The sequence below is a fragment of the Puma concolor genome, chromosome E2 (assembly GCF_028749965.1).
Source record: "Puma concolor isolate L17-30 chromosome E2, mPumCon1.1.hap2, whole genome shotgun sequence".
Lineage (NCBI taxonomy): Eukaryota > Metazoa > Chordata > Mammalia > Carnivora > Felidae > Puma > Puma concolor.
Window position 1 is genome coordinate 53,019,029 of NC_141681.1, and position 26,751 is coordinate 53,045,779.

At 59.0% G+C, this 26,751-nt stretch overlaps 1 protein-coding gene across 2 annotated transcripts; it reads left to right on the plus strand.

The window, feature by feature from the left end:
- Positions 1-411: 411 nt before the first annotated feature.
- On the plus strand, positions 412-26,209 carry DHX34 (DExH-box helicase 34). 2 transcript variants are annotated; one of them, XM_086690223.1, is made up of 17 exons: positions 412-554; positions 4,975-5,903; positions 7,409-7,720; positions 9,171-9,425; positions 10,510-10,612; positions 12,078-12,295; positions 14,509-14,683; positions 16,375-16,568; positions 17,244-17,345; positions 18,368-18,592; positions 18,807-18,980; positions 19,349-19,466; positions 21,354-21,460; positions 23,659-23,949; positions 24,742-24,918; positions 25,149-25,287; positions 25,948-26,209. In XM_086690223.1, the coding sequence occupies exons 2-17, from the start codon at positions 5,202-5,204 to the stop codon at positions 26,079-26,081; spliced, it is 3,426 nt and encodes a 1,141-aa protein (XP_086546349.1). In that variant the 5' UTR covers positions 412-554; positions 4,975-5,201; the 3' UTR covers positions 26,082-26,209. The 2 variants fall into 2 exon arrangements, with proteins under 2 accessions (XP_086546349.1, XP_086546348.1); XM_086690222.1 differs by lacking the exon at positions 412-554 and adding an exon at positions 586-1,065.
- Positions 26,210-26,751: the final 542 nt, after the last annotated feature.

The window sequence follows — 26,751 nt, forward strand, 5'->3', positions numbered from 1 at the left end:
ACTCTCTGATCCTTGTGGTGGACGCTGGAGGACATGGGACCTCCACGGCTGGAACGGCCCCTGCCTTCAAGAGGCTGGGGAGTGGAGCTGAATTATTTATTAGTGAACTGCTAGGGTGAATTTTACGTTAACAGAATCTTGCATTAATAATTATGAATCGTAGTGACTAAATCACGGGAGCGGTTTCATGGCGTCTGGGCTCCTGCTAGCATTCTCCCCGGGCGTCGGGGCGTCCCGGGCGCAAGTGACAGTCAGGGGGAGGGTAGCGTGCGCCGGGGATAAGGCGCTTCCGAGTTTCCACCGCAGTGCTGCCCCCCGTCCCTAGAGGGCGCAGCGTCACTCCCGGCTCCACTTGCAGAGAGGCGGAGCCCGCGCGTGCTGTGCGCAGGCGCAGAGTGGGTTTTCGGACGCTCCCGGTGGCGCGCTGGCTCCACGGCCCGCGGCAGGGTGGGGCCGGGCCGCGAGGGGTGGTGGCGTGCGCAGGCGCAGAGCCGGCTTTGGGCGCGTGTGGGGCGCTGGAGACCGGAAGTTGGAGCGGCTGCGGCGGTTGTGAGGTGAGGGGGGGTGGGGCGGCGGCGGTGGCGCGGGTCGGAGCAGGTTGGGGAGCTGGGGAGCGAGCCGAGGGGTCGGGAGGGAAATCCCAAGATGAGGAAGTGTGTTGGAGAAGCCAGAGAGGTCGGGAGAAGCGGACGGAGATGGAGCCTGCGCGCCCCGGCAGTGCCTGGGCCCCGGAGAGGCGCGAGACTGGAAGAAATGGGAGTCGCGAAAAGAAGCTTGGAGAAGCTGAGGGACCGAGAGACGGGGAGGTTGAGAGAGGACGGAAGCCGGAAACTGGAGAAATGGCGGCGGGGGGGGGGGGCGCGAGGAGCCGATGGGGTCCCCCAGAGCGCCTCTCGGAGACTGCAGAGAAAATGTGGTGGCACCGTGAACTTGGGGGGTGGGGTGGGGGAAGAGTAGGAAGGTGGGCGTGGAAATTGGCGAACGGAGGCTCAGGAGGCGGGCAGTTCCCACGGAGGAGCAAGACACTTGTTGGCCTTCAAAATAAAAGTTATCTTAGCAGCCAAGGTGGGTTTTACTTGGGGATAACGGAGAGTTGCAATTTGGGACAGGCCGGCTATAGCAAAAACCATGGAGAAGAGGGGCGAAGTGGGGAGGGGTGGCTTTGAATGAAAGTCCTTTGCTTTGGAGAAAGCAAGAATTCAGGGCGATGATGGTTTCTCGTTGAGTTGCTGTGGTGGTGGATTTCTTTTTAAAAAAGCATTAAAAAAATTCGAGAGAGCGAGAGCGGAAGTGGGGAGGGGACAGAGGGAAAGAGAGACTCACGGGGCTCTATCCCTTGACCCTGCGATCATGACCTGAGTGGAAATCAAGAGTCGGTCGCCCAACCCTCTGAGCCACCCAGGTGCCGGTGCGGCGGTGGATTTCTTGAAGGAGATGCCACTGACCCTGAACCTCCTCCCCCGTGGCGGCCGGTATTTGATGATTCTTTGCTGTCAACCATTCTCTCGGAGCCTCTACTTGACAATTCTTCCAAGTGATTGACCTCGCGTGGTACCACCGGAGAGCTCCCCCGTTCTCGGGGCCTCCCAGCTCCATCGCAGTGAGATGTCTCTTCGTTAATTCACAAGACTGAGTCATGGGGAGAGATGGAAGCAGTGGAAATAGAAACTGGCAAGAGCTGGCAGAGGCACTGAGAGAGGGGGAAGAGCCAGCTGAGGGAAAGAGCCGGAGGTGGGAAGTGAGTGAGACGGCCGCCCTCATGAGGGCAGACCCTCAAAGGGAGCCATCGGGGGGGGGGGGGGGGGGTGGGGGTGGGGGTGGTGGAGAAATGGGACGCGATGGAGAACTGGTTCCACTGGAAGACTAGAGTGCGAACAGAACTGGAAAGACCGCGTCAGGGTTAAACAGAACCGGAAAGACCGTGTCATGGTGAAAAATGGAGACATAAAGCCAGATGACGGAGAATCACACCGAGGAGATGAAGAGGAGTAAATGGGAGCCTGACTCCCTAGATTTGAATTCCCCGTCGCACCACGTACTTAACCATCTTTGGTTCAGTGGCGATAGCACCTTCTTGACGTTGTGAGGGAAGTGTAGGTGCGCGGATGCTTGTCGTTGCACGTGTACGTATACGCAGGTGATTTAGAATGGTACCTGATACGGGAGCGAGTGCTAACTTGTTGAAGCGCCAGACAACCGGGAGGCAAAATATTAGGTGGAGAAATGGAGATGAAGAGATAGTCGTGATGGAGGGAGAGACAGTGATGGGAACCGGAGAGAGACAAAAACGGAGCATCAGAGCTGACGACAAGGAGCAAACGAGAAAGGCAGATGGAGGAATGGAGAGGGTCAAGTGGAGAAAGATGGTTGGGGAGAATGTCAGACCCGAAAATCAGAGAAACGAGAGACGGGACCAGACTTTGAAACAGAGGAAGAGGGTGCCTGGGTGGCTCCGTCGGTTAAGCGTCCGACTTCGGCTCACGTCATGATCTCACAGTTCGCGAGTTCAAGCCCCACATCGGGCTCTGTGCTGACAGCTTGGAGCCTGGAACCTGCTTTGGATTCTGTGTCTCCCTCTCTCTGCCCTTCCCCCATTCGCACTCTGTCTTTCAAAAATAAATAAAACTTTAAAGAATTATTATTTCTTATTATTTAAAAAAATTTTTTTAACGTTTATTTATTTTTGAGACAGAGAGAGACAGAGCATGAACGGGGGAGGGGCAGAGAGAGAGAGGGAGACACAGAATCTGAAACAGGCTCCAGGCTCTGAGCTGTCAGCACAGAGCCCGACGCGGGGCTTGAACTCATGAACCGCGAGATCATGACCTGAGCCGAAGTCGGACGCTTAACCGACTGAGCCACCCAGGCGCCCCTAAAAAATTATTAAAAAAAAAAAAAAAAGAAACAGAGGAAGAGGGCTGAGCATGGTGAGCTGGAAGAGAGGCTGAGACATGAGGATGGACAGCCAGAGAGGGGAGAACGAGGGGAGCAGACAAGGCCCCTGAAAGCCATCGTCAAGAGGCCCAGAGATGGTCAGAGACACAGTTAAGAGCAGCCAGAGGATCCGAGAAATCTACAAGCTAGCCTAAGATTCCTTTGTTTTTGTTTAAGATACTATTTTTAAGCAATCTCTCCACCCAATGTGGGGCTTGAACTCACAACCCCGAAATCAAGAGTCACCTGCTCCATCGGCTGAGAAGAGATGGGCGGTGGATTTCTTGAGAAGAGACTGCTTGAGAGCCATGGTTTGCGCTCTGTTGGGCCCATGTGCACACTGGCAGTTTGCAGCCTCGGGGGAACGCGCTCCATTTCGTTCCCTGTCCTTTTCTGAGGATCACGGGCTCAGTGTCAGCAGCCTTCCAAGGCCTTTTCCTCTGACTACCTCCTCTACAACTTGCATTCCCACTCTAGCACCACCCAGCCCGGGTGTTTACCAGAAAACAGGGTGCACAGGCTCCTGTTCCCGCGGGAAACCACTCTGCCAGCTCACAAGTGCTTCCTCAGTGGAAACCCTTTTCTGGCTCTAATAACTCCCATGGATGACCTAAGTGCCCCCACGAGACTGCAGAGGTGGAATCTGTTCCACGATGGCCCCAAGAGACTGAAGAGTAGGTGAAGGCATTGCTGATTCGATACGAAGGTGGGATGTGGCCTCGAGTGTAGTTTTCCAGGTTATAGGCCCCTGGTTGTTGCCGTTTTACCCTTGTTATTCATCACGGGGAGAAAGACTGGACTCGAATTCTAGTTACTATTTTGCTCCTCCGTGCCTGGCTGGGCAATCAGTGCTACGATGTTGGGAAGACGGCATTATCCTCATTTTATAGACGAAGAAAACAGCCTCGCAAGTTAATTTGCCAGTGGTGACACATCTAATGATGCAGCAGAGATTCAAACCCGGATCTGCCTGACTCCAAAGCCTGCACCTAGGAGGCTTCAGAGCCTCTGAATCCATTGAAGGTCATAAACGATAAGAATCTGAGGGATGGACTTCAGAATATTGTACATACGAGGATATGCTGTGTACTATTAGGACTTAGGCAGCTGAGAGTCAGAAAACCAACTTGGAGCGAAGACCTTTTCTTGTGTCGCTGGGAACTAGGTCTCCAGCACTAAATGATGCTGCCAACCTTCTCCCCTCTCCCCCTTCCACCTCTGTTTTGGTAGTTGCTCAGTGGCCATCCTGGTGCGTGCTTTGCCCACGTGCAGGCTTTTCTCTAGGATGGGTTTCTGGGAAAGCAGATAGATAACATGAGGGCTTTTCTCTCCTGGCAACCTAGTGTAAGTTCCAGAGAAAGGCCGTGATTGGCTCTCCCCGGACTACATGTCCACACCTCGCACCAATCAACGGGTAAAGGGTGAGTAGGGGCCCATGATTGGCCAGACCTTTGTTGCTTGCGCAATCAGTAGGGGTTCTCAGAGCTCTTGCCTAGGGCCGCCTGGGTGGCTCAGTCAGTTGAGCTTCCGACTTCAGCTCAGGTCATGATCTCATGGTTGGTGAGTTCAAGCCCCACATCAGGCTGGCTGCTGTCAGCACAGAGCCGCCTTCAGATCCTCTCTGTCCCCCTCTTTCTCTGCCCCTCCCCCCTCAGGCTCACACTCTCTCCTTCTCGCCCCCCACAAAATAAATATTAAGAAAAGAAGTCTTGTCATACTGTTTCCATTATACCCCAGCTTTCTTGTGTTACTGCCTCTCGTGACGGTCCCATGGCCTACAGTCCTTCAGATTTCAGGTCAGACGTCTCTGGGGACCCTTCCCTGACTCCCGGGCATGGTCAGGCAGCTCCTTTGGGCTCCCACAGCCCAGCCACTGGATTGTCTGGTGAAATGTCTGCCGTATGTGACCATGCCCACATGTGAGGGCTCAGGGTGACCTTACTCCTTACCATCCATCTTCCTTGTCCCGTGCTTACAAAACCGCAGCCTTTCAGGAATTGCTTCGAAAGACAAATGAGTGCCTTCTGTTCTCTCCTCCAGGTGTGCAGGGCCTGGAAGACCCAGGATGGACTTGTGTCTGTCGCACAGATCGCTGCAGGAGTCGTGAGGTGCCCTGTGTGTCACCAGTTGGACCCGGGGCCCATTGCCTGTCATCATCCTGTGCCACAGTGAGGAGCAAAATTGGCTTTTTGAAGAGAAGGTGGTTCCTCCTCGCGGGCACTGGGCTCTCACTGCAGCTTCGAGACCGCGTCGCGACTGCCCACCACATGCCTCCTCCCAGAACGAAGGAGGGCGGGGATGACCGAGGCCGACACTGGGATCCCAGTGAGGAGGACGCCCCTGAGAAATGGGACTGGAATTGTCCGGAGACCCGTCGCCTCTTCGAGGACGCCTTTTTCCGTGATGAGGATTATATACCCCAGGGTTCTGAGGAGCGCAAGAAGTTCTGGACCTTCTTTGAACGCTTACAGAGATTCCAGAACCTCAAGAGCACCAGGAAGGGGGACAAGGACCCTGGGCGTCCCAAGCACAGCATCCCGGTGCTGGCCGACCTGCCTTGCGCTTACGACCCCCGTTACCGCATCAACCTCTCGGTCCGGGGCCCCGACGCCCGGGGCTCTCGGGGGCTGGACAGACAGCCCCCGGAGAGGGTGTCCGAGTTCCGCCGAGCCCTTCTGCACTACCTGGACTTTGGCCAGAAGCAGGCGTTTGGACGACTGGCCAGACTGCAGAGGGAACGGGCGGCCCTCCCCATCGCCCAGTACGGGACCCGCATCCTGCAGACACTGAAGGAACACCAGGTGGTGGTGGTGGCGGGTGACACGGGCTGTGGCAAGTCCACCCAGGTGCCCCAGTACCTGCTGGCCGCTGGCTTCAGTCACGTGGCATGCACCCAGCCCCGGCGTATCGCCTGCATCTCCCTGGCCAAGCGCGTCAGCTTCGAGAGCCTCAGTCAGTATGGCTCACGGGTGAGTGGGACTTAAGCAGCTCTCCGGCCTTTCCAGTGTGACCCCGAGGCGCAGGGTGTTGCCCTTAGGGCAGTAGCGATAAAAGTTCCCAGAGCACTTAGCAATGATACCCTCTGACTTAGCGGTGATTCTTCTAGAAATTGATCTTCTAGAAATTGATTCTTGTAGAAATTGATTAGGACAGAGCCTAATGTGGGGTTTGAACCCATAGGCTGCAAGATCATGACCTGATCCGAAACCAAATCAAATGCTCAACTGACTGAGCCACCTAGGCATCTCTGTCATTTTTATTTTTATTTTTTTTTATTTTTTTTTTTTTTAAATTTTTTTTTTCAACGTTTTTTATTTATTTTTGGGACAGAGAGAGACAGAGCATGAACGGGGGAGGGGCAGAGAGAGAGGGAGACACAGAATCGGAAACAGGCTCCAGGCTCTGAGCCATCAGCCCAGAGCCCGACGCGGGGCTCGAACTCACGGACCGCGAGATCGTGACCTGGCTGAAGTCGGACGCCTAACCGACTGCGCCACCCAGGCGCCCCTATTTTTATTTTTTAAGTAGGCCCCACACACCCAGCCTGGGGCTTGAACTCACAGCCCCAAGATCAAGAGTCACATTCTCTATCAACTGAGCCAGCCAGGCACCCCTGTCCTTTTCTTTTCGCGGTTGGCACTCTTTGGGTTCTGTTTCGGGAATATTACTACTTTAAGGCCAGAAAGACATCCTATATTTTTACTTAAAGATGTTTACATTTAAAACCGTAACTTATCAGAAATTGATTGTGTGTGTGTTATGCGCACACACATGCAGGTGTGTGACGTGAGGTAGGGGTTAAGATCATTTCCTCTTACGGGGCCCCTGGGTGGCTCAGTGGTTAAGTGTCTGACTTTGGCTCAGGTCATGATCTCACGGTTCGTGGGTTCGAGCCCGGAGTTGGGTTCGTTGCTGACAGCTCTGAGCCTGGAGCCCATTTTGGATTCTGTGTCTCCCCTCCCCCCCCCCGCCCCTCCCCTGCTCGCACTGTCTCTCAAAAAAAATAAAATATTAACACACACTCATACCCACAAAGATCATTTCCCCTCAGTACCGCTTTTAAACTGTGTTTTGCCTTGGATGCGTGACCTCAGTTTCCCCATCAGTGAGGTGAGAAGAGTGGGTCTTGCTGCTTGTGGTGGCTGTGTGAAACAGGTCCGGCGTTTCAAGTAGCTCCGGGCAGAGTGAGGACTCCTTGAAAGGTGAACTGTCACCATTACAGTCGACCAGTTAGTTGCGCGCCCGGCCGCGTGCCAAATATGTGCACAGCACATACTGTTCTCGCAGCATCTCGGGGACAAAATGTCTCTGAGGGACGGAACTGCGCTCTCAAGGTCGGTGGCGCTAAGTGGCAGAGGTGGGATCCAAACCCCAGCGTGTTGGGCTCCAGGGTCGGATCGGGGGCGGGTGTAAGCCGGCGAGGGGCTGGTCCCCAGGTCTGGGCTCCTCTCCTGATCACCGCTCCCGCCCCCAGGTCGGCTACCAGATCCGCTTTGAGAGCACACGGACGGCAGCCACCAAGATCGTGTTCCTGACGGTGGGGTTGCTCCTGAGGCAGATCCAGCGGGAGCCCCGCCTGCCCCAGTACCAGGTCCTGATCGTGGACGAAGTCCACGAACGCCACCTGCACAACGACTTCCTCCTGGGCGTTCTCCGGCGCCTGCTGCCCGAGCGGCCTGACCTCAAGGTCATCCTCATGTCGGCCACCATCAACATCTCGCTCTTCTCCAGCTACTTCGGCGGGGCCCCCGTGGTGCAGGTGCCCGGGAGGCTGTTCCCCATCACGGTCAGTGCTGCCCCCACACCCCCCCCCGGGCTTCCCACCTGGTCTCTGGCCAAGCCGGACACGTCCCTTCTCCCCTGGCCTGCGCAGACTCCCATCTCTCAGATAAGGACGGTCTTGCTCGCCCTCTCTCCCTTAAAGCTCCTATTTTCTGAGCACTTCCAATGTGCTGTGTAGGTGCTCAGGGCTTTGCTGCAGGAGACCGGAAGTGTAAAGATCAGTGTTCATTCCTCTCCTGTGACAGTCCTGCTGGTCCAGGCCGACGGGCAGCTCTGTTCCACGCGGTCATGCGGGGACCCGGGCTCCTCTCTCCTCCTACTCTGCCATCTCACGGCCGGATTTTCTCCATCTCCCAGCAGCATCTTCCGCCCTGAACTTTGACCCCTTGGCTCGGCCTGTTGGCTGGGGCTCGCGGACGGGTGTCGTGGGCAGTCACAGGGAAGATGGTCACAGCTGACGTGGGTTGAGTGTGGGTCGTCCCCGCGGCCCCAGGGGCCCCTAACCACAGCCCCGGGTGTCCTGCGCCAGGGGCTTCTGCCCGTGAGGGTAGAACCGAGGCTCAGAGACGGGGAGCGTGCTCACAGACGCAGACAGCCTCTGTTAGCTCTTCCAGATCCCTTTTCCCTTCCCGCCTTTCTGTCTTGCCCAGAAGGGGCCCCGTGTGGGTGGCACTCACGGAACGCCTCCCTTCTGGCATCCGGCTTCCTGTCGGCCCTTCAAGATGGTCTGCACCCGCTGTCTGTTTTGTGCTTTGGTAGTCACTCCTTCCTCTTGCACCGTTGGCCAAGAATTAGCGAGAGCTCTAGAGTTCTTAGCACAAGGACACTGTGGTTTCGGGTTCTAAATGCCCATCTGTCTGTCTTCCCAGCAACCATAAAAATAGAGCGAGGATGCTTTCCAGGAAGTGATTTTTCTGGTTTTTTTTTTTTTAATTTTTTAGTGTTTATTTTTTGAGAGAGAGAGAGAGAGAGAGCACAAGGGGGAGGGGGCAGAGAGAGGGAGATGCACAGAATCGGAAGCAGGCTCCAGGCTCTGAGCTGTCAGCACGGAGCCCAACCCGGGGCTCGAACCCGCAGACCATGAGATCATGACGTGAGCTGAAGTTGGACGCTTCAGCGACTGAGCCACCCAGGCGCCCCCATCTAGGGTTTTGATCCTGGCTCCACCCTTTGAAATTCTGATGCTGTTGAAGTTGCTCTCCAGACACAGTACGTACACACCATGCGTAAAGCTCAGTTGATTTTCCCAAATCAGGTAACGTGGATGTCATGACCAGCACCCGGAAGCTTTCTGGTTACCTTGGTACTTCGTTCTTTTATGGCATCCTCAAACTGACCCGTTTGGGGGTGCGGCCTGCCCCCTGACCGATCCACGCCTTCCCCGGTGGCCCACGGTCGGCCCTTGCCGTGCGGGTGACTGGGTGCCCCCCTGCCCCGGGGCCGTCTCCCTGCAGGTCGTGTACCAGCCACAGGAGGCCGAGCCGCCGGCGTCCAAGTCGGAGAAGCTGGACCCTCGGCCTTTCCTGAGGGTGCTGGAGGCCATCGACAATAAGTACCCGCCGGAGGAGCGGGGCGACCTCCTCGTCTTCCTGAGCGGCATGGCGGAGATCAGTGCGGTGCTCGAGGCGGCCCAGGCCTATGCCAGCCGCACCCAGCGCTGGGTGGTTCTGCCGCTGCACAGCGCCCTCTCCGTGGCCGACCAGGACAAGGTACCCCGTGTGGCCGGGCCGGGTGGGGTCTGACTCTGGCGGGGGCGGGGGGGGGGGCGAGGAGGAGGGTGTCGGGGATGTGATTTCCACCATTGCAGGGCTGCGGGCCGCAGAGGGCGCTGCTTGCGTCTTTCGTGGGGGCGGGCGGGGAATATGTGCCAGGGTGAGCTTCCGCGGGAGGCACCGGAGCTGAGCTTTGGAAGACCGGGAGGATTTGGGGTAGAAGAGGGAGGAAGACAGTCTGGGGCGGGGGCGGGGGTGGACCAGGGCGTAGAGTTTCATCTCTGGCACAGACACTCAGTTCCACCACTAGAGAAGGAAAGCAGCCGTAGACTGCAGGCGAGGCTGTGCTGTGTTAACACTTGACTTACAAAAACAGGCAGGAGGCTGGATCTGGCCCCCGGGCCTACCTAGTTGCTGACCTCTCTTGACTACTGTGCTTGACTGTCCCTTGGGCCCAAGAGAAGGGCTTGTGCAAAGGGCCTGTGGTGGGTGAGAGAAAGGCAGGGCTGCTGCGAGACCACCTGCAGGGTGGCGGGGGTCCAGGCTGTGATGGGGAAGGCAGGCTGATTGGGACTGAGATGCGGGCAGGCCTAGACCCCAGGGCCCGGAAGACCCAGCGTGGTGCCTGGCCTTTGCCCTGAGTGCACCCGGGAGCCATGGGAGGGTTCTGAGCAAGGTGGGGAGCAACGCCAGTTTGCTTTAGCAGATCCCTCTGCTCTATATGATCAGGGACCGGGGAGGAGGCCGGAGCAGGACCTGGGTGGGAAAGAAGGGCCTGGGCCAGGGCAGTGCTGCGGGTTTGGGGAGAGGGGATTGGGTTTCAGAAATGTTGGTGATGTGCAGGTGTGGCTGGAGGGGGGATAGGAGAAGGGGAGCCAGGACAGCCTCGGTTTCTGACCCACGTGGGCGGTGGGGACTCGGGGAGGAGGGAGGCCTTCCCTGCTTCCGAGGCTACTTTAGATGTTGTAGGTGGGTGTGAAGTGCCCGTGGGCCCAACCAGGAGGTGTCAAGAGGCCCCTGGACACACGGGTCAGGAAGGGCTGAGCTGGTCTCGGATGTCACCTCCTCGCCTTTCCCGCAGGTGTTCGATGTGGCCCCCCCTGGGGTTCGGAAATGCATCCTCTCCACCAACATCGCTGAGACCTCAGTCACCATTGATGGGATCCGCTTCGTAGTAGATTCTGGTAAGGGCTGCTCCCTGCCACCGTCCCTGGGCCCTAGAGAGAAGTGTGGGGTTTGGAGACGTGCAAAGGTGGCGAGGGACCTCCAGACCAAAGCAGGGAGTGGGCTGTGGGGCAGTGGTAACATCGTAATCTTCTCAGACGTTCCAAACTCTCCCTGCCTCGGGGCCTTTGCACTTACTGTCGTCTCTGCCGAGAGCCATCTTTCTCCACATATCTGCAAGGCTCACTTCCTCCTCATTGCAGGGCCTGCGTGAATGTCTCCCCATCAGAGAGGCGCACCTTGTCCACTTCTGTGATCTCCCTTTCCTCCTGCCGCTGGTGCTTCCCCTGCAAGGCCTTGATTTTCTTCAGAGTATGGGCATTATATTTTATGCCTGTTGATCTATTTATTTTCTGTCTTCCCAACTGGACTGTTCTCCGGGAAGTCAGAGTAGCATAGCAGTGAGGAGACACTGAAGCCAGCCTGGCTGTGTGACCAACGTCGTGTCACTGACACTAAGTTAGTCAGTTTGCTTGTTTGTAAAATATGCAATAATAGCAGAGCCTCCTTTGGGTTGTAAGGATTAGAATTTAAACATTTAAAAACATTTTTCGGGGGGGCGCCTGGGTGGCGCAGTCGGCTAAGCGTCCGACTTCAGCCAGGTCACGATCTCGCGGTCCGTGAGTTCGAGCCCCGCGTCGGGCTCTGGGCTGATGGCTCAGAGCCTGGAGCCTGTTTCCGATTCTGTGTCTCCCTCTCTCTCTGCCCCTCCCCCGTTCATGCTCTGTCTCTCTCTGTCCCAAAAATAAAATTAAAAAAAACGTTAAAAAAAAAAAAAAAAAAAAAAAAAACCAAACATTTTTCAACGTTTATTTATTCTTGAGAAAGACTGCTCGAGTGCGAGCAGGGGAGGGGCAGAGAGAGAGAGAGGGAGAGAGAATCCCAAGCGGGCTCTGTGCCGTCAGCACAGAGCCCAGCGCTGGGCTTGAACCCACGAACCGTGAGATCATGACCTGAGCCGAAATCAAGAGTCGGACGCTCAACTGGCTGAGCCACCCAGGCGCCCCTAAAAACGTTGTTCGCTAAACATTGGCATGCCGTCGCTTTTAAGGTGCGTCCCACTTTCAGAGACAGAGAAAGTGGGAAAAGTCAGTCTTCGAATTGATGAACTGTGTCCTGTTCGGCCCCGTGAGCCCAGGGACTTTGTTCACAGCTGCGCCCAGTACAGTGCCCGGCTCGTATCAGGAGCTTAATACTAACGGTTGGATGGCCGGGCTCCCGAGCACACAGAGGCTGCGAGAGTAAGAGATGTGTGAATGAGGACACGAAAGAATAGATCAACAACACGTCAGGGTCAAGGCCAGAATGAGCTCCTGGTTGGCGTTAACGGAATAAAGGAGGAAGCCGGGCTGTCCGGGAGTGAGCGGCGAGGCGGCGGGCCCGCGTGGCCGCTGCCCACACGGTGTCCCGTCTGTCCCCGCCCAGGGAAGGTGAAGGAGATGGGCTATGACCCACAGGCCAAGTTGCAGCGGCTGCAGGAATTCTGGATCAGCCAGGCCAGTGCCGAGCAGCGGAAGGGCCGGGCAGGCCGCACGGGCCCCGGCGTCTGCTTCCGCCTCTACGCTGAATCGGACTACGACGCCTTCGCCCCCTACCCCGTCCCGGAGATTCGGAGGGTGGCCCTCGACGCGCTGGTGCTGCAGGTGAGGCGTGGTGCCGGGAGGAGCCCGGGAGGACCCGGGACAGGACCAGTCCCAGGGTTTCAGGGCCAGGAAGGGCAGAGCAGGGCAGGGCCGGCCTGGCCGGGCCACGGAGGGAAGCTCGTCCTTCCCAAGTGTCAGATCCCATGTCGGGGGGACGGTTGTTCCCCAGATCTACAGGCTCGTGGGAGAGACCTCGTGACTCCGTCAGAATGCTTTCAGCTGTAGCAGAAAACCCATCAAGAGGTGGCTTTGAAAACTGGGGTTTCTCCGCATATTTTGTCCAGACTCTTACCTCATCAGTTAGCTTTGATTGGATTAGGCTGCTGGGCCCAACAGGCCCACTCACATAGCGGCCAGTGTCGCAGAGCCGGCGAGGGAGCGCGGGAGGGTTTGAGGGCCAGGTCCCTCCACCCGCCTTGCCCTGGTTAGCGCTCTGTCCTGTGGCTGCACCTCCCCCCAGCGGAGCCTGGCCAGTGTGGGTTCTGTGGTCCGGCAGAAGAGGAAAAGCAGAGCGAGCTGGGGAGGGCGGATGGCTTCCCCAGCAGGCCCCCCCGGGTGGGAGTGACCAGTGGCACAGACCAGCCCCTCTTCCTATGCGTAATGCACTCTGATAGTCTCTTTTTGATTTCATTTTTTAAATTTTATCATTTATTTTTGAGAAAGACAGAGAGGGTGTGAGCAGGGGAGGGGCAGAGAGAGAGAGGGAGAATCTCAAACAGGATCCACACTGTCAACACAGAGCCCGACGCGGGGCTCAAACCCATGGAACTGTGAGACCGTGACCTGAGCCGAAGTCGGAAGCTTAACCAACTGAGCCACCTAGGCACACTGTGGGTCTCATTTAAACAAAAGAAGAAAAATTTTTTTTTTAACATTTATTCATTTTTGAGAGGGAGAGAGACAGGGCACGAGCAGGGGAGGGGCCAAGAGAGAAGGAGACACAGAATCCGAAGCAGGTTCCAAGCTCCGAGCTGTCAGCACAGACCCCGACGTGGGGCTCGAACCCACGAGCCGTGAGATCACGACCTGAGCTGAAGTCAGACACTTAGCCGGCTGAGCCCCCCAGGCACCCCTGATTTAGGGGACTTTTATTTATTTTTTTAAATTTTTTTTTTTTCAACGTTTTTTATTTTATTTTTTGGGACAGAAAGAGACAGAGCATGAACAGGGGAGGGGCAGAGAGAGAGGGAGACACAGAATCGGAAACAGGCTCCAGGCTCCGAGCCATCAGCCCAGAGCCCGACGCGGGGCTCGAACTCACGGACCGCGAGATCGTGACCTGGCTGAAGTCGGACGCTTAACCGACTGCGCCACCCAGGCGCCCCATGATTTAGGGGACTTTTAAATGAGCATTGGGTGTTCTCCCAGGCATGATCAAGGTTTCAAGAGCAGGGAGGGAGGGGGGGCCGGCTGGTTGCCGGGTGGGTGGCCCAAGCTTGTGCCTCCCCCTGGAAGAGGCCTAGGAGAGTAGGTCACCTCTCGGCGAGGCTGGCCGAGCCCCCGGGCCCTCTGAGCTTTCCCCGTGCTCTCTCGCGGCCACGTGAGCCCCCCACGCCAGCCTTTCCTTCATCTGCTCCAGGGAGTAGCTGATTGTTTACACCTCGCCAGACCCAGCGACGGGTGGGTGTTGTGCTTCAGTCTCTGGGCCACTGAATTAGGGTTCTTTGGTCCAAAGTGAGAGAAACCCAGCTCAAACTACCAGAAGCAGGAAAGAGGATTTCACGAGGTGGTGTGTCCATCGTGGGGCGCGGTCTGGCTTAGGAACGATTAAGGACTCCTCTACCCGCTGTCTCGGGCTCGTCTCCAGGGAAAAATGGTCCAGCAGCTCTGGGCTTCCACACCGACCCCTCACAACCAGAGAGGATATCCCGACTTCTGTCTCCCAGCGTCGGATGGCAGAATCCCAGGGAGGATCCTGATAGGGCCTGCTCAGATCACATCCTCCTTCCTTCGTTGGTTGCTATGTCGAGGGGCTGAGAAACCAAGAAGGGCCTAGCTTAGGTCATGTGGCTTGCTCCGTGGCCGGGGTCTGGGAGAAGAGGTGCTGGGTAGATAGACAGACAGACAGTGGTCCTTCTCCCCTGCTTCTGTGTGATGGGCCTTGACATTAGGAGTTTTAAGGGGTTAGGAGCTTGTGATCCGTGAGCCCCCTGCCGGTGCTCCATAGCAGCTCCTGAGTTCCCCATTCCTGGGGGACTCGATTGTCATTCCAGATGAAAAGCATGTGCGTGGGGGACCCGCGAACCTTCCCCTTCATCGAGCCTCCACCACCAGCCAGCCTGGAAACGGCCATCCTCTACCTCCGGGACCAGGGGGCCCTGGACAGCTCAGAGGCCCTCACCCCTATCGGCTCTCTGCTGGCCCAGCTTCCGGTGGACGTGGTGATCGGTGAGGACTTCCTTTAGGGGTGATCACACGGGGCCCCGGGAGTGGCTGCAGGGACCATTCACTCTCTGGGTGACTCATAGGCAAATCCGTTCTCTCACTGGGCCCCATCCATTCATTCACAAGTCTCCCTGCCGGGGACTGTTCTGGGCGCTGGGGGTACAGCAGTCAACAGACAGGCACCTCTCCTCCGCACAGCCTGTCCCCAGCTCCACCCTGGCGCCCCCCCCTCGGTGTCGTAAGGATGTCAAAACCTTCTGCCTCTTCTTGCTCATTCCTGAGTCATCCCTGCCCTTTCTGAGAAGCTCGCTGACCAAGGTGCGTTCTGGTCTGATTCTCCTGACTCGAGACTTTCTAGATGATCCGTGTGGCCCACAGAATATTCCCAGCTGAGCACGACTGTTTGTGGCACCATTTCCAGGCCCGATGCCCAACAGAACTCTCTGCCTGTGTTAATGTCGTTAAAACCCCCACCAGTACCACACGCTGGAGCCGTGGTGGGGATGGCAGGCTGCGTGCCACCAACCCCGAGGACCCCTTGTGGTTGGGAAGGTGGTTCTTTTTATTTGTTGTAGAAGGAGACAGGGCGAGAGCAGGGAGAATCGGATCTGAGAAGAAAAAGAACATTCTGTGAGCATTGACTGTATGTCAGTGAAAGGGTTTACGGGCCTTCTGTCATTTCATGCTCACCTGGTGAAGGGAGGGCCTCCGGTCACCCCCTCTGTACAGAGGAGGAAGTTGACGCTTGGCCAGGGACAGAGATAGATGCTCCGGGGCCCGGAACAGGCAAATGATAGAGCCTGGATTTGATCACTCGCTCACCCAGGGTCACGCAGTTGGCAGAGCTGGGAGGCGCTCCCCAGCCAAGCTGACGCTGTCGGTCCCCAAGCCCTGTGGGGCAGGAGGCGCCAATGACCCAGTGCTGGGCGGTCCCGGCCCCGACGGCTCAGTCACTGTTGTCACTCTGTGCCGGTCGGAGCTCCGCGTGTTTCACAGGAAAAGCACATTACATCCTCCCAGCAGGCAGGTGGGCTAGGCCTATTTCCCAGACAGGGAAACGGAGGCACAGAGAAGTAGAGGGACTCATCTGAGGGACAGAGCTACAGCGTTCTGGGACAGCCTCGTCCTATTGCCCAACTTCAGTTTACGAGGCTAGACGTACAACAGGAACTTTCCAGAAAGGCAGCCAAGGAGAATGGTGAGGATGAGTCAGACGCATGATACGCAGGCTGCTGACTGTGGGGCCAGACCGGGGAAGGGCTCGGTTCCTGTTGAGGAGCGCTGGCCGATAGGAATGGCTTTTCACCTCGTTGGAGTCACGTTCTAGAGAGAGGAGAGGGATACCGTGGCAGGGCACGGGGAGTGCCGGGAAGGGAAATAAAGCCAGGAAGGGGGGTGGGGAGTCCGTTGTAGGGAGGAGAGCCGGGCAGGCGGTGGCACTAACAGCAGCCACCCCTTTGTGCCCGCCTCGTGCCCCAGGAGGCGGGAATTGGGTTACCTCCAACCTACAGATGGGGAAACTGAGGCCTTGCCCAAGCTCATGTGACCGTGGAGTGCAGCGTGTGGACTTGATTCTGTCTGTCTGGCTCCCAAGGCCCTTTGTGGGCAAGGTGGAGGGAAGCTGGGGCAGGGTGTCCCGGGGCCCAGGAGGCTCAGCTCAGGGTCCCTCCCATCTCCCACCCCCGGCCCCCCAGGGAAGATGCTGATCCTTGGTTCCATGTTCCACCTGGCGGAGCCCGTGCTCACCATCGCGGCTGCCCTCAGTGTCCAGTCGCCCTTTACCCGCAGCGCCCAGAGCAACCCCGAGGGTGCGGCCGCGCGGCGGCCCCTGGACAGTGACCACGGTGACCCCTTCACGCTCTTCAATGTCTTCAACACCTGGGTGCAGGTGAGGCCGGGGGTGGGGTCACCCCTGTCTGTGTCATTCTTCACGGAGTCGGGGGAGGCCCTCCACGCCAGGGAGGGCCACGGAGCCCTCTGCAGACTGGACGGGCCCCCGTGTCCACCATTCATTCCCGTGGGTGTGGGGCCCAGCCTTGAGGGGAGGCTGGGGTTTCTAAAACACTGAACAGACCCACTGCTGACTGGAGAAAGTCCACACCCTTGGGTGGCACCTGTATATCCAGCACGTGCTCCCCGAGCCCCTGTTCTGGGCCTGGCCCTGTGCTGGGCAGTGCTGGGGACCCAGCGGTGGCTAAAACCGCCTGGCCCTGCTCTCCTGGGTCTCACAGGTCAGCGCAGGGAGGCAGACCTGGCCCCAGACAGTGACCACTCAGAATGGGCTGTGATGGGGAGTCCAAAGGGCCGAGAGAGCCCAGAGGGGATGTCTGACCCAGTGTGGTCTGGGAGGGCTTCCTGTAGGAGGGGCCAGGGGGGGCTGAGAGCCGGAAGAAGGAGGAGAGCAGGTGTCCTTGAGGGAGGCCTGACAGATCTCCACCTGCCTCATACTCTCCCAGCGGGCTGGTGTCTGGGCCCGTGCTGGGGGCGTCTGGGCGGTGGGTCAGCCCCTGCACCCTCCCCCAGCTGGATAGGCCCAGACGCCCTGGTTTCTGACCTGCACCAGGTGAAATCCGAACGGAGCAGGAGCTCACGCAAGTGGTGCCGCCACCGGTGCATAGAGGAGCATCGGCTGTACGAGATGGCCAACGTACGGCGCCAGTTCAAGGTGAGGCTCAGGACCGGGGGAGGGTTGGGTGGGGGCCAGCAACAAACCTGGCGGGGCCGGGGAAAGGGTGCAGAGTGAGCACGTGTGAGCATGCTCCGTGGCACAGCCTCTCTTCTCTGATGGAGCGGAGTCCCTCCCTGCACCCCGCCCCCACCTCCCCCGCCATCAGACACTCAGATGTGGGGTGGCCTGGGTGGGTCTAAGGGGTAGAAATCCAGGAGGGCTTCCTGGAGGAGTGGCCAGGGTCGGCGGTCACACGCTCCCTCCTCGTGTGGAACTTGGCCATCTAGAGCGGGGGCGGGGGAGGGGGGCCCAGCTTGCCACGTAGGCTGAGCTCTGGGAGGCCGCGTGGGGGGATGGGCGGGGCACCAGCTCCGCGTGGACGTCCCGGCGGCAGATCCCAGTGCCACGCGGCTCAGGGCCTCCACTGTCATGAGGAAAGGGGGACAATGACAGCCGTCCTGTGAGGATTAAGTGGGTTAAGACGCGTAGAGCGTTTAGAACAGGGCCTGGCGCACAGGTGCCACGTGAGCCTTTGCCACGTTTACTCCGTGGTCCCGCAGCCTGCCTGTGTCGCGACTGTTCCACGGGCACCTCGCCGTGCCTTTCGGTGGGCGTGCAGGTGCCGCGGGGGAAAGTCAAGTAAGACTCGCCGGCGTGACGCGCTCCTTGTGGTTGAACTTGGGCATGTCGAGGCCCGGAGCGGGTGGTCACCCGACCGGGGCCTGCCATGCAATTTCAGAAGTCCCCCTGTTGGGGACCGCTGACGTTCTGACCATTCTCAGCATCTGCCAGCATCACTGGCTTTCCAGAGCAGCGGTTCCGCTTTTGTGGGCACGCAGACCCCGAGAGAGTAGCAGAGGGCGGGGGTCCTCGTCTCTCTCTGTCACACGTGCACACGACGTCCGCGTCCTCCGAAACAGAGGGGCCGGCGAGTGGCGGGCCCCAGGCCGGAACCCGCGTCTGGGTCCAGCGCCCACCGGCCCGCCCCGCGTCGCTCACCCGGGCCCCGCCGCCCCCAGGAGCTGCTGGAGGACCACGGGCTGCTGGCCAGGGCCCGGGCCCCGAAGCCGGGGGACAGCTACAGCCGGCTGCGGCAGCGCCAGGAGCGCCGGGCACTGTACCAGCTGAAGCGCCGGCACGAGGAGGGCGGGGGACACAGGCGCAAGGTGCTGCGGCTGCAGGAGGACCCGGGCGGCTGCTCCAGCGAAGAGGACCCGGGGGCCGGCGACAGCGTGGACATCCAGGTGGGCGCCGGGGGCCTGTTCTGGAGCCTGGGGCGGCAGGCAGGGCGGACTCGAGCAGAGGGGGGCCCTGTCCTCCCCTCCGGAGCCAGGGTCTCGCGGACGGGAGCGGGCCACCGCCATCCGCGGGACCCTCGGGTCCACGTAGCCTTGTACGAGCCGTGTGGGTATCGGGATGGGGCCCCCAGGAACCCGCCTTCCCCCGTGTTCCCGCCAGGATGTGAAGTTTAAGCTGCGGCACAGCCTGGATCAGCTGCAGGCGGCCACCACCTCGGCCCAGGACCTGACGCGGGACCAGGTGGCCCTGCTCAAGCTGGTGCTGGGCCGGGGCCTCTACCCCCAGCTTGCAGTTCCGGACCCATTCAACAGCAGCCGCAAGGACTCGGACCAGGTGGGCCTCCACTTGCTCGCCGGCCCCACGTGGGTTTTGTCATTCAGCAGGCCCTCCCTGCCCCGCTCCGTGCCGGGGACTCAGAGATACGGAAACAGTCCTGGCCCTGCCCTCGTGGCCTCCAGGCCAGCGTGTGGGGGCAGATCTGTGCCTGGACGCGTGACCCAGGGTGCTTGCGGTCGGGATCGGGGGACATGGGGGGGTGTCTGGCCAGCCTGGGCTGCAGTCAGGGAAAGCTTCCTGGAGGAGGGGACTTCGAGGGGAGACACGGATGGGGGAATCTGGCAAAGAGCTGGAGGGAGAAGGGTTCTGGGCGGTGGAGAGTCCGAGGGCCTCTGTCACCTGGCGTCTGCCTTTGGCCCCTCCAGATTTTCCACACCCAGTCCAAGCAGGGCACCGTGCCGCACCCCACTTCCGTCTTTGCCAGCAGCCCGGAGGTTCTGCACACGCAGGAGCAAGAGGCCGGGGACGGTGAAGGGAGCCGAGGTACCGTGAGTCTGGGTGGTGAGGGGGAAACCCTTTGGGATGTGAGGAGCGGAGACGGTGACGTCAGGGTGCCCCTCACTATCTGGGGTTACCCCCTTTCTCCCCCGACATTCTGCCTTCGCTGGGGCTGTTGTCACAGGACCTGCAGGCATGGAGGTCCCAAGAGCCAGACCTCGCTGGGTGACCTTGGCCAGTCCGCTGCCACACTGAGCCCCGCCCTCCCCACGGAGGGGTGGGGTGGGGAGGGGGTGGCCGATGGGGGTCTGAGGCCACTCCCCAGGCCAGAGCTTTTAGCGAGTAGGCGGCACCTGTCCTCTGAGCTCTGTGTTCTCCCGGCTCAGTCCTGCCCAGGGGTTTCCCTCAGGCCCTGTGGGCACAGGGGCAGCATTCTGGCATTCAGCCCCAGGAGCCGCCTCAGCGAGGCTTCAGCCAGGCCGGGCGGGGACCCTGCAGAACGTTCGGTGTGGAACGTTTGCTCTCCCGATGGCCGTGGTATAGCCGCGCGCTCTGTGTGAACTCTGGGGCACAATCCATCTCTCTCCTTGTCTGTGAAGAAAGTACCATACGGTATCACAACATGCTAACCTGGAAAGGTCAGGGTTAGAACGGGACGCATCTAAGGTAGAATTTGCAACTTGTCTCTTAAGCCTTTTACTGCTTGTAAATCCCTGGTCCCTCAACCCTCTTCCTGCTCCATTGTTGTTCTCCTTTGATTTTTAATTTTGAAAATCCAGATGTCACACAGGTAGAATAGGACGAGCCCTCAGTACCTTCATCCAGCCTCTGTAGCCGCCGTCTGGCCACCTATGTCTACATCACCTCACTTTTTTCTTTTCTTTTTAAAAAATTTTTAAAAATGTTTATTTATTTTTGAGACAGAGACAGAGCCTGAGTAGGGGAGGGGCAGAGAGAGAGGGAGACACAGAATCTGAAACAGGCTCCAGGCTCTGAGCTGTCAGCGCAGAGCCCGATGCGGGGCTCGAACCCACGGACTGTGAGATCAGGACCTGAGCTGAAGTCGGACACTTAACCGACTGAGCCACCCAGGTGCCCCTCACTTTTTTCTTTTTGCTGGAGCATTGTACAGCAAATCCCAGACATCATATCATTTAGAAATGATTAAAATAATGACTGATTTTTTGCAGTATTACGATGCCACTGTCACTCCTAATGAAATTAACGGTATTTCTTTAAAAAACAAAAACAAAAAAACCCTAGTATTTCTTAACATTGAATAACGCGCAGTGAAAGTCATATTCATTATGACAAAGTATTTGCCAGTAAGTCACAGACACTTTATACACATGAGCATATATATTTTTTTAAAGAGTTTATTTTTGGGTCTCCTGGGTGGCTCAGTCAGTTAAGCATCCAACCCTTGGTTTTGGCTCAGGTCATGGGCTCACGGTTCGTGGGTTCAAGTCCTGCACTGGGCTCTGCGCTGACGGCACAGAGCCTGCTTGGGATTCTCTCTCCCCTCTTGTCTCTGCCCCTCCCCGCTCGGGCTCTCTTTCTCTCCTTCTCTAAATAAATAAATAAACTTTTTTTTTTTTTTTTAAAGTTTGTTTATTTTTGAGAGACAGAGCAGGAGAGGGGAGAGAAACAGGGAGACAGAGAATCCCAAGCGGGCTCCACACTGTCACCACAGGGCCCGACGCGGGGCTCGATCCCACGAACCGTGCGATCATGACTGAGCCAAGGTCCAGAGTCGGACGCTTAACTGGCTGAGCCCCCAGGCGCCCTGCGTGAATGTGTGTTTTATACGGGTGTGTAAATGCCCCGGTGGGACCGGCAGCCCCTGGGGAACAGACCAGTGCAGGGGTGGGGGGCTGTGGGTGGGACATCCGGTGGCAGGGGCGCCCTGAGCTGTTGTCCTGACCGTTCCAGACGACAAGGACAAGCTGAGCAGCAGGCACCAGCTCCTCACCTTCGTCTCCCTGCTGGAGACCAACAAGGCCTACCTGGTGAACTGCGTCCGCATCCCCGCGCTCCAGGTGCGTCCCGGCCCCACGCGCCCCAGCTCCCGGGTTCGATGACCGTGTACCCAGGGCAGGAGGCTGGGATGGGCCTGCAGAGCCGCCTTCCCCCAGCCGGCTCTGCATTCCTGTGCTGGATAAATACTTGCCGAGCGCCTGCTGTGTGTCGGGAGCCGTCGAAGGCACTGGCATGACGGCGGTGAACAAGACGAGCCCAGTCCTTGCTCTCCCAGAGCGCACATCCAGCAGGGTAGGGTGGCAGTAAGGACTGTAAAGCATTGCATGCTGTTAGCGGGTGAGAAGTACTTGGGGAAAATGAGAAGAATGGGGTAAGGGGATTGGGGAGGGGCAGGGTGAGGGTGGGGGACAGGCTGTTGTACGAAAAAAGGTGAGCAGGGTGGGCCTCGCTGAGAAGGTGCTATTGCACCAAGACCTGGAATAAGGGAGGGAAGGAGCCACGGGATGCTTCGGGAGAAGAGTGTCTTACAGGGAACAGCGAGTGCAAAGGCCCTGAGGCCCACACATACCCGCCAGGCCCAGGGAACAGCTGGACCAGTGTTGGTGAAGGGGAGAATGGCTGGAGATGGGATCAGAGAGAGGAGGTCAGAGAGGTAGGGGAGACTGGAGCCCCCACCCCGGGGGAAGGTTCAAACAGAGCTGGATCAGAGTCTGCCAGGCAGAAGCGGGGAGCCCAGCAGGGAAGTGACTGCAGTCATCCAGGCGGGAGGGGGTGGCCACGGAGGACATGCTTAGGTTGCAGATAGGTTCGTGTGTGTGTGCATCTGCAGCCAGGAAGTGAGAGTCCTGCCAGCCTTAGCGGCCACGCCTCGTGAGTTCTCCGTGCCACCCTGTGGTTCTAGGCCAGCCGTGATTCTCACTTTATGGGGGAGATGAGGCTCAGGGGGCGAGGGGGGCATGTCGCTTGCCTGAGCCACACAGCGAGCAGGCGGCCGAGCCAGAGCTCCAGGGCCGCGCGACGATGCCTCCCGTGCCCCCCAGATGGGCGTCCCCGTTCCCAGGATCCCTCGCTTCGATCCCAGGGAATGTAGAGGGAAGAGAGAAACCCTTGAGGCTCCCCGAGCCTCAGGGGATTTTGTGGGCACTGCGATTTCCACCCACCCCGTGAGAGCTGACTCTGACCTGTCCAGTTGTGTATTCGCTCAGATGTTTCTTGAGCAAGTGCCTCGCACCAGGTGCCGATTACTGTTCTAGGTGCTGGGGGTTCAGTCGTGATCAGAATCCGCAAAACTGCCTGTGTCCATGGGGCGCCTGTATGAGTGGGGGAGGCAGACGACAAACAGAAACACAAATAAATAGAAACCATAACACCAGATTCTCCTATCCGCGCCAGAAAGAAAGAACAAAGCTGTAAGGGGACAGAGTGGTGGCAGTTAGCGGACTTCTGGGAGGAAGCAAACATTTACTGGCTGCGATGCTGCCTGGCCATTGTCTCTCCTCTGTACGATTGGTTTCTTTCTTTCTTCGTTTTTTTCTTTCTTTCTTTCTTTCTTTCTTTCTTTCTTTCTTTCTTTCTTTCTTTCTTTCTTTCTTTCTTTCCTTTCTTTCTTTCTTTCTTTCTTTCTTTTCTTCCTTCCTTCCTCTTTCTTTCTTTCTTTTCTTCCTTCCTTCCTCTTTCTTTCTTTCTTCTTTCCTTCCTTCCTTCCTTTCTTAATGCTAATTTATTTTTGAGAGAGCGAGCATCAGTGGGGGAGGGGCAGAGAGATTGGGGTCAGAGGATCCAAAACAGGCTCTGTGCTGACAGCAGAGAGCCCGACACGGGGCTCGAACTCACAGACTGCGAGATCATGACCTGAGCCAAAGTCGAGCGCTTAACCGACTGAGCCACCCAGCCGCCCCTGTTTGTATGTTTTGAGGATGAAGCTTGTGTAGGATGACACGTGCACACGGCAGGTACGCTGATGAGTGTGGACAGAGGCATCCACGCGTGTAAGCTCAGCCCAGCGGAGACGCGCTTTCCCTCAGCCGTCTGCCTCCGACGCGGGATGGCAGTCCTGACTCCTTAGAACGAATGGCAGTTTCCGCTTTGGTCTTGGTGCCGCGGTTTTCCAAGTAGACCGTCTGCTCCGTGGGGGCGGGGACTCTTGTCTCACTCACAGCCGAACCTGGAAGGGGTCCTGGCACAGAGTAGGCGAGCAGTATGTGTTTGCTGCGAGGGTGGATGCCCACTGTCTGTCTTGCGGTCCTCTCGCTTCCAGTCTCTCTTGCTGTTCAGCCGGTCCCTGGACACCAACGGTGACTGCTCGCGCCTGGTGGCTGATGGCTGGCTGGAGCTCCAGCTTGCGGACAGTGAGAGTGCCGTCCGGCTTCTGGCAGCTTCCGTGCGGCTCCGTGCCCGCTGGGAAAGTGCCCTGGACCGGCAGCTGGCGCGTCAGGCCCAGCAGCGGCGGCCGGAGGTGGACCAAGAAGAGGAGGAGGAGGAGGATCCGGTCGCCCGCAAGGAGGTGGCCGACCTGAGCAGGGAGCTGCTGAAGTTCACGGCCTCCAAGGTACCTGCCCCGCCCACCCCCGGGGGGGCCACGCCCCACCTTGGCCAGAGGGGTGCCCGCCCCAGGGATCCGGAATCCAGAAGGCCTGGCTTCTAGCTCGCTAAGGGGTCGCACATTTGCGGGTTTCCAAACCAGACAAGTTGAGGATGAGCCCAAGGTCACACAGCTGGTAAGGGGTAGGGCCCGGATTTGACCCCAGGAGCCTGGCTCCGCTGTTCACCCCTGCAGGTCCCTCCCTCCCAATTCATCAACACAGGCTTATGCTGTGTGTGTTGCCCCTCGTTAGCGGTTAAGGGTGTGCAGGACGTGCCAGGGAAGCTGTCCGTAGCTGTCTGTCCACAGAGGAGCATGGGAAGAATCGGGCGGAGCGGATTTGAGTTCAGTTCCCCACCCCTTAAGCCGGGAGTTGCGAATCGCTCCTGATTCTACCCTGTGTGGATGGGGTGGAGACGACGGTGTGAACCAGGGTGACTTCCTGGAGGCGCCGCAGGCCCAGTGAGCCAGGGCGAGGGGAACAGACCGGCGTGCCGGCGAGGACGGGCAAGGTGGCCGGATGGAAGGTCTGGCTGTGGTCCCACAAGTGACAGGGAGCACAGGAGGGGCCCGGGGCATCGGGGCATGTTTTAGACAAGCCCCTGATCCAGAGTGTCTGAGACCCTGTTGTGATTGGGCTAAGCAGTTGGCCCCGTAACTGAACCGTCCAGGGTCAGATTTCAGGTACGGCTGGATCCAGGTGCCCTAACAACGTCTCCCTGGGTCTGTCACCCCTCTGTCCTGTCTTTCCTTCCCCAGGTCCCCTACAGCCTCCGGCGGCTCACGGGGCTGGAAGTCCAGAACCTCTATGTGGGACCCCAGACCATCACAGCCATGCCCAGTCTTCCCGGCCTCTTTGGTAGCTCTGCCTTGTCCCCTCACCCCACCAAAGGGGGCTACGCAGTCACTGACTTCCTCACCTACAACTGCCTCACGGTAAACGTGGACCCCACCCTGGCCCCTCACCGCCCCACCCCCCAGCCCCCGAAGATGGGATTCAAGGGAGTCCCTGCCTCCCCACCAGCCACGCCCCCACTTGGTGCAAGGATGTGCTTTCAGGACGAGGCCTGCCAACCCCGGGGTGGGGGCAACCCCGGGACGGGTCCCAGGCTGGTGGCGGCCAGCTGGGCAAGGGGCCGAGTCCCGACGCAGCCTTCCTGCCTCAGAGCGACACGGACCTGTACAGCGACTGTCTCCGTACCTTCTGGACCTGCCCCCACTGCGGCCTGCACGTGCCCCTGACGCCCTTGGAGCGCATTGCGCACGAGAACACTTGCCCCGAGGCCCCACAGGACGGTCCCCCAGGTGAGGATGGGGGGACGGGCCGGGACACCCATCCACCCACCCCACGGCCGTTTCCCGTGAGCCCAGGCGTTCGTTCACTGGACATCTGGGGACCGGTGACTGTAGTCCTGGTCGGTGCCACATACAGGCTTTGTCCCAGAGACCCCGAGCCCGGGACGGGGAGGATCTGGAACGCTCTTCCTCATTTCTTTGTGTCCGTCTCTTTTCAGTCCCTGTGGTGCCGACCCTGGTCTGCCTCTTTGTGTTCCTCTGTCCCTCGCCACTGTGTCTCTTGCTCTTTTCTCTGTCCAGCTGTCTCTGTCTCGGCCACACCCACCCTGTTGTCACCCCAGGGGATGCCACAGCGGGCGGACCCCGACGCCGTGTCTGCCGCATGCACCACACACGGGGCTGGTCGGGGAGACGGCGGAGGGGCCCCATGGTCACCACCCCAGGGCTCTGTCTGTCTGTCTCAGTCACTCACCCCGTGGGACACAGCGTTCAGGCTTGCCTGTGTGTGTATTAATTGAGGAAGGCTTCCCGCAGGAGGCAGAGCCAGATTCCTCAGAGGCTGGGATGGCGGTGGGGAGGGGAAGCCTGAGCCCTGCGGGTGCCTGGGATTTGGGTGGGGAGCGCTCGGCAGAGCAACCCCCCCACAGCCTCCCTCCCCCTCTCTCTCAGGGGCTGAGGAGGCCACCCCCGAGCCCCTCCAGAAGGCGTCCGTCCTGCAGAAGCCCTACCACTGCGCGGCCTGCCAGAAGGACTTCCTGTTCACACCCACGGAGGTTCTGCGGCACCGGCGGCAGCACGTGTGAGCCAGGGACCCCAGGGACCCTGGGACTCCCGCCCGAACCCGCGGCCTCAGCTCCGAGCCGCAGGGTCTGGCCCAGCCCGGCCAGGAGGGGTGCACATACGTGAATAAAGTCTCCTGTGCTGACTCTGACCTTGGAGCCTGCTCCCGCCCGCCTGTCTGGAAAGTGGCAGCTGCCCCCGGTCGTCCCCTGGGTCGCTCTGGCTCTCCTCCCTCCCGCTGCCTCGGGCCCTCTGAGGCATCCTGGGGCAGGTGCGGGCGGGTAAGACCCAGCAGGGCCTCCGGATCCCAGGTAGAGGACCTTGGCCTCCCCACGGCTGCTGCTCTCCCCTGGCCCCATGGCCCGGCTTTTTCTCAGACCAGGGAGGCCTGCGTGTCCGTCCGCACGTCCGTCACTTTGAGAGCTGGGCCGGGGGTGGGGGTGTCGGTGTTGACGTGGGCTCGCGCGTCCCGCACCGTCACCGGGGCCATTCCCGCTGCGGGGTCCATGGCCGTTCTCCCTTGTCCCCTGGGGCCCCCAGCCCCACACCGCCACACACATGAGAACGATTGGGAAATGCGGTGAACCACTTGATGCTGGTAAATCCTGCGGCTCCGTTGAAAGGGAGAAACGTCTTGAAGGGCGCAGACTGCCGGGGTGCCTGGGGGCTCAGCCGGTTGAGCATCCGACTTTG

Bases quoted from the DNA above. Each gene is read 5' to 3' on its own strand.
- DHX34 (XM_086690222.1), top strand. From the start codon at position 696: ATGGAGCCTGCGCGCCCCGGCAGTGCCTGGGCCCCGGAGAGGCGCGAG. The intron at 9,426-10,509 runs GTACCCCGTGTG...CCTTTCCCGCAG, and splicing joins CCGTGGCCGACCAGGACAAG to GTGTTCGATGTGGCCCCCCC. The intron at 18,593-18,806 runs GTGGGCGCCGGG...TGTTCCCGCCAG, and splicing joins GCGACAGCGTGGACATCCAG to GATGTGAAGTTTAAGCTGCG.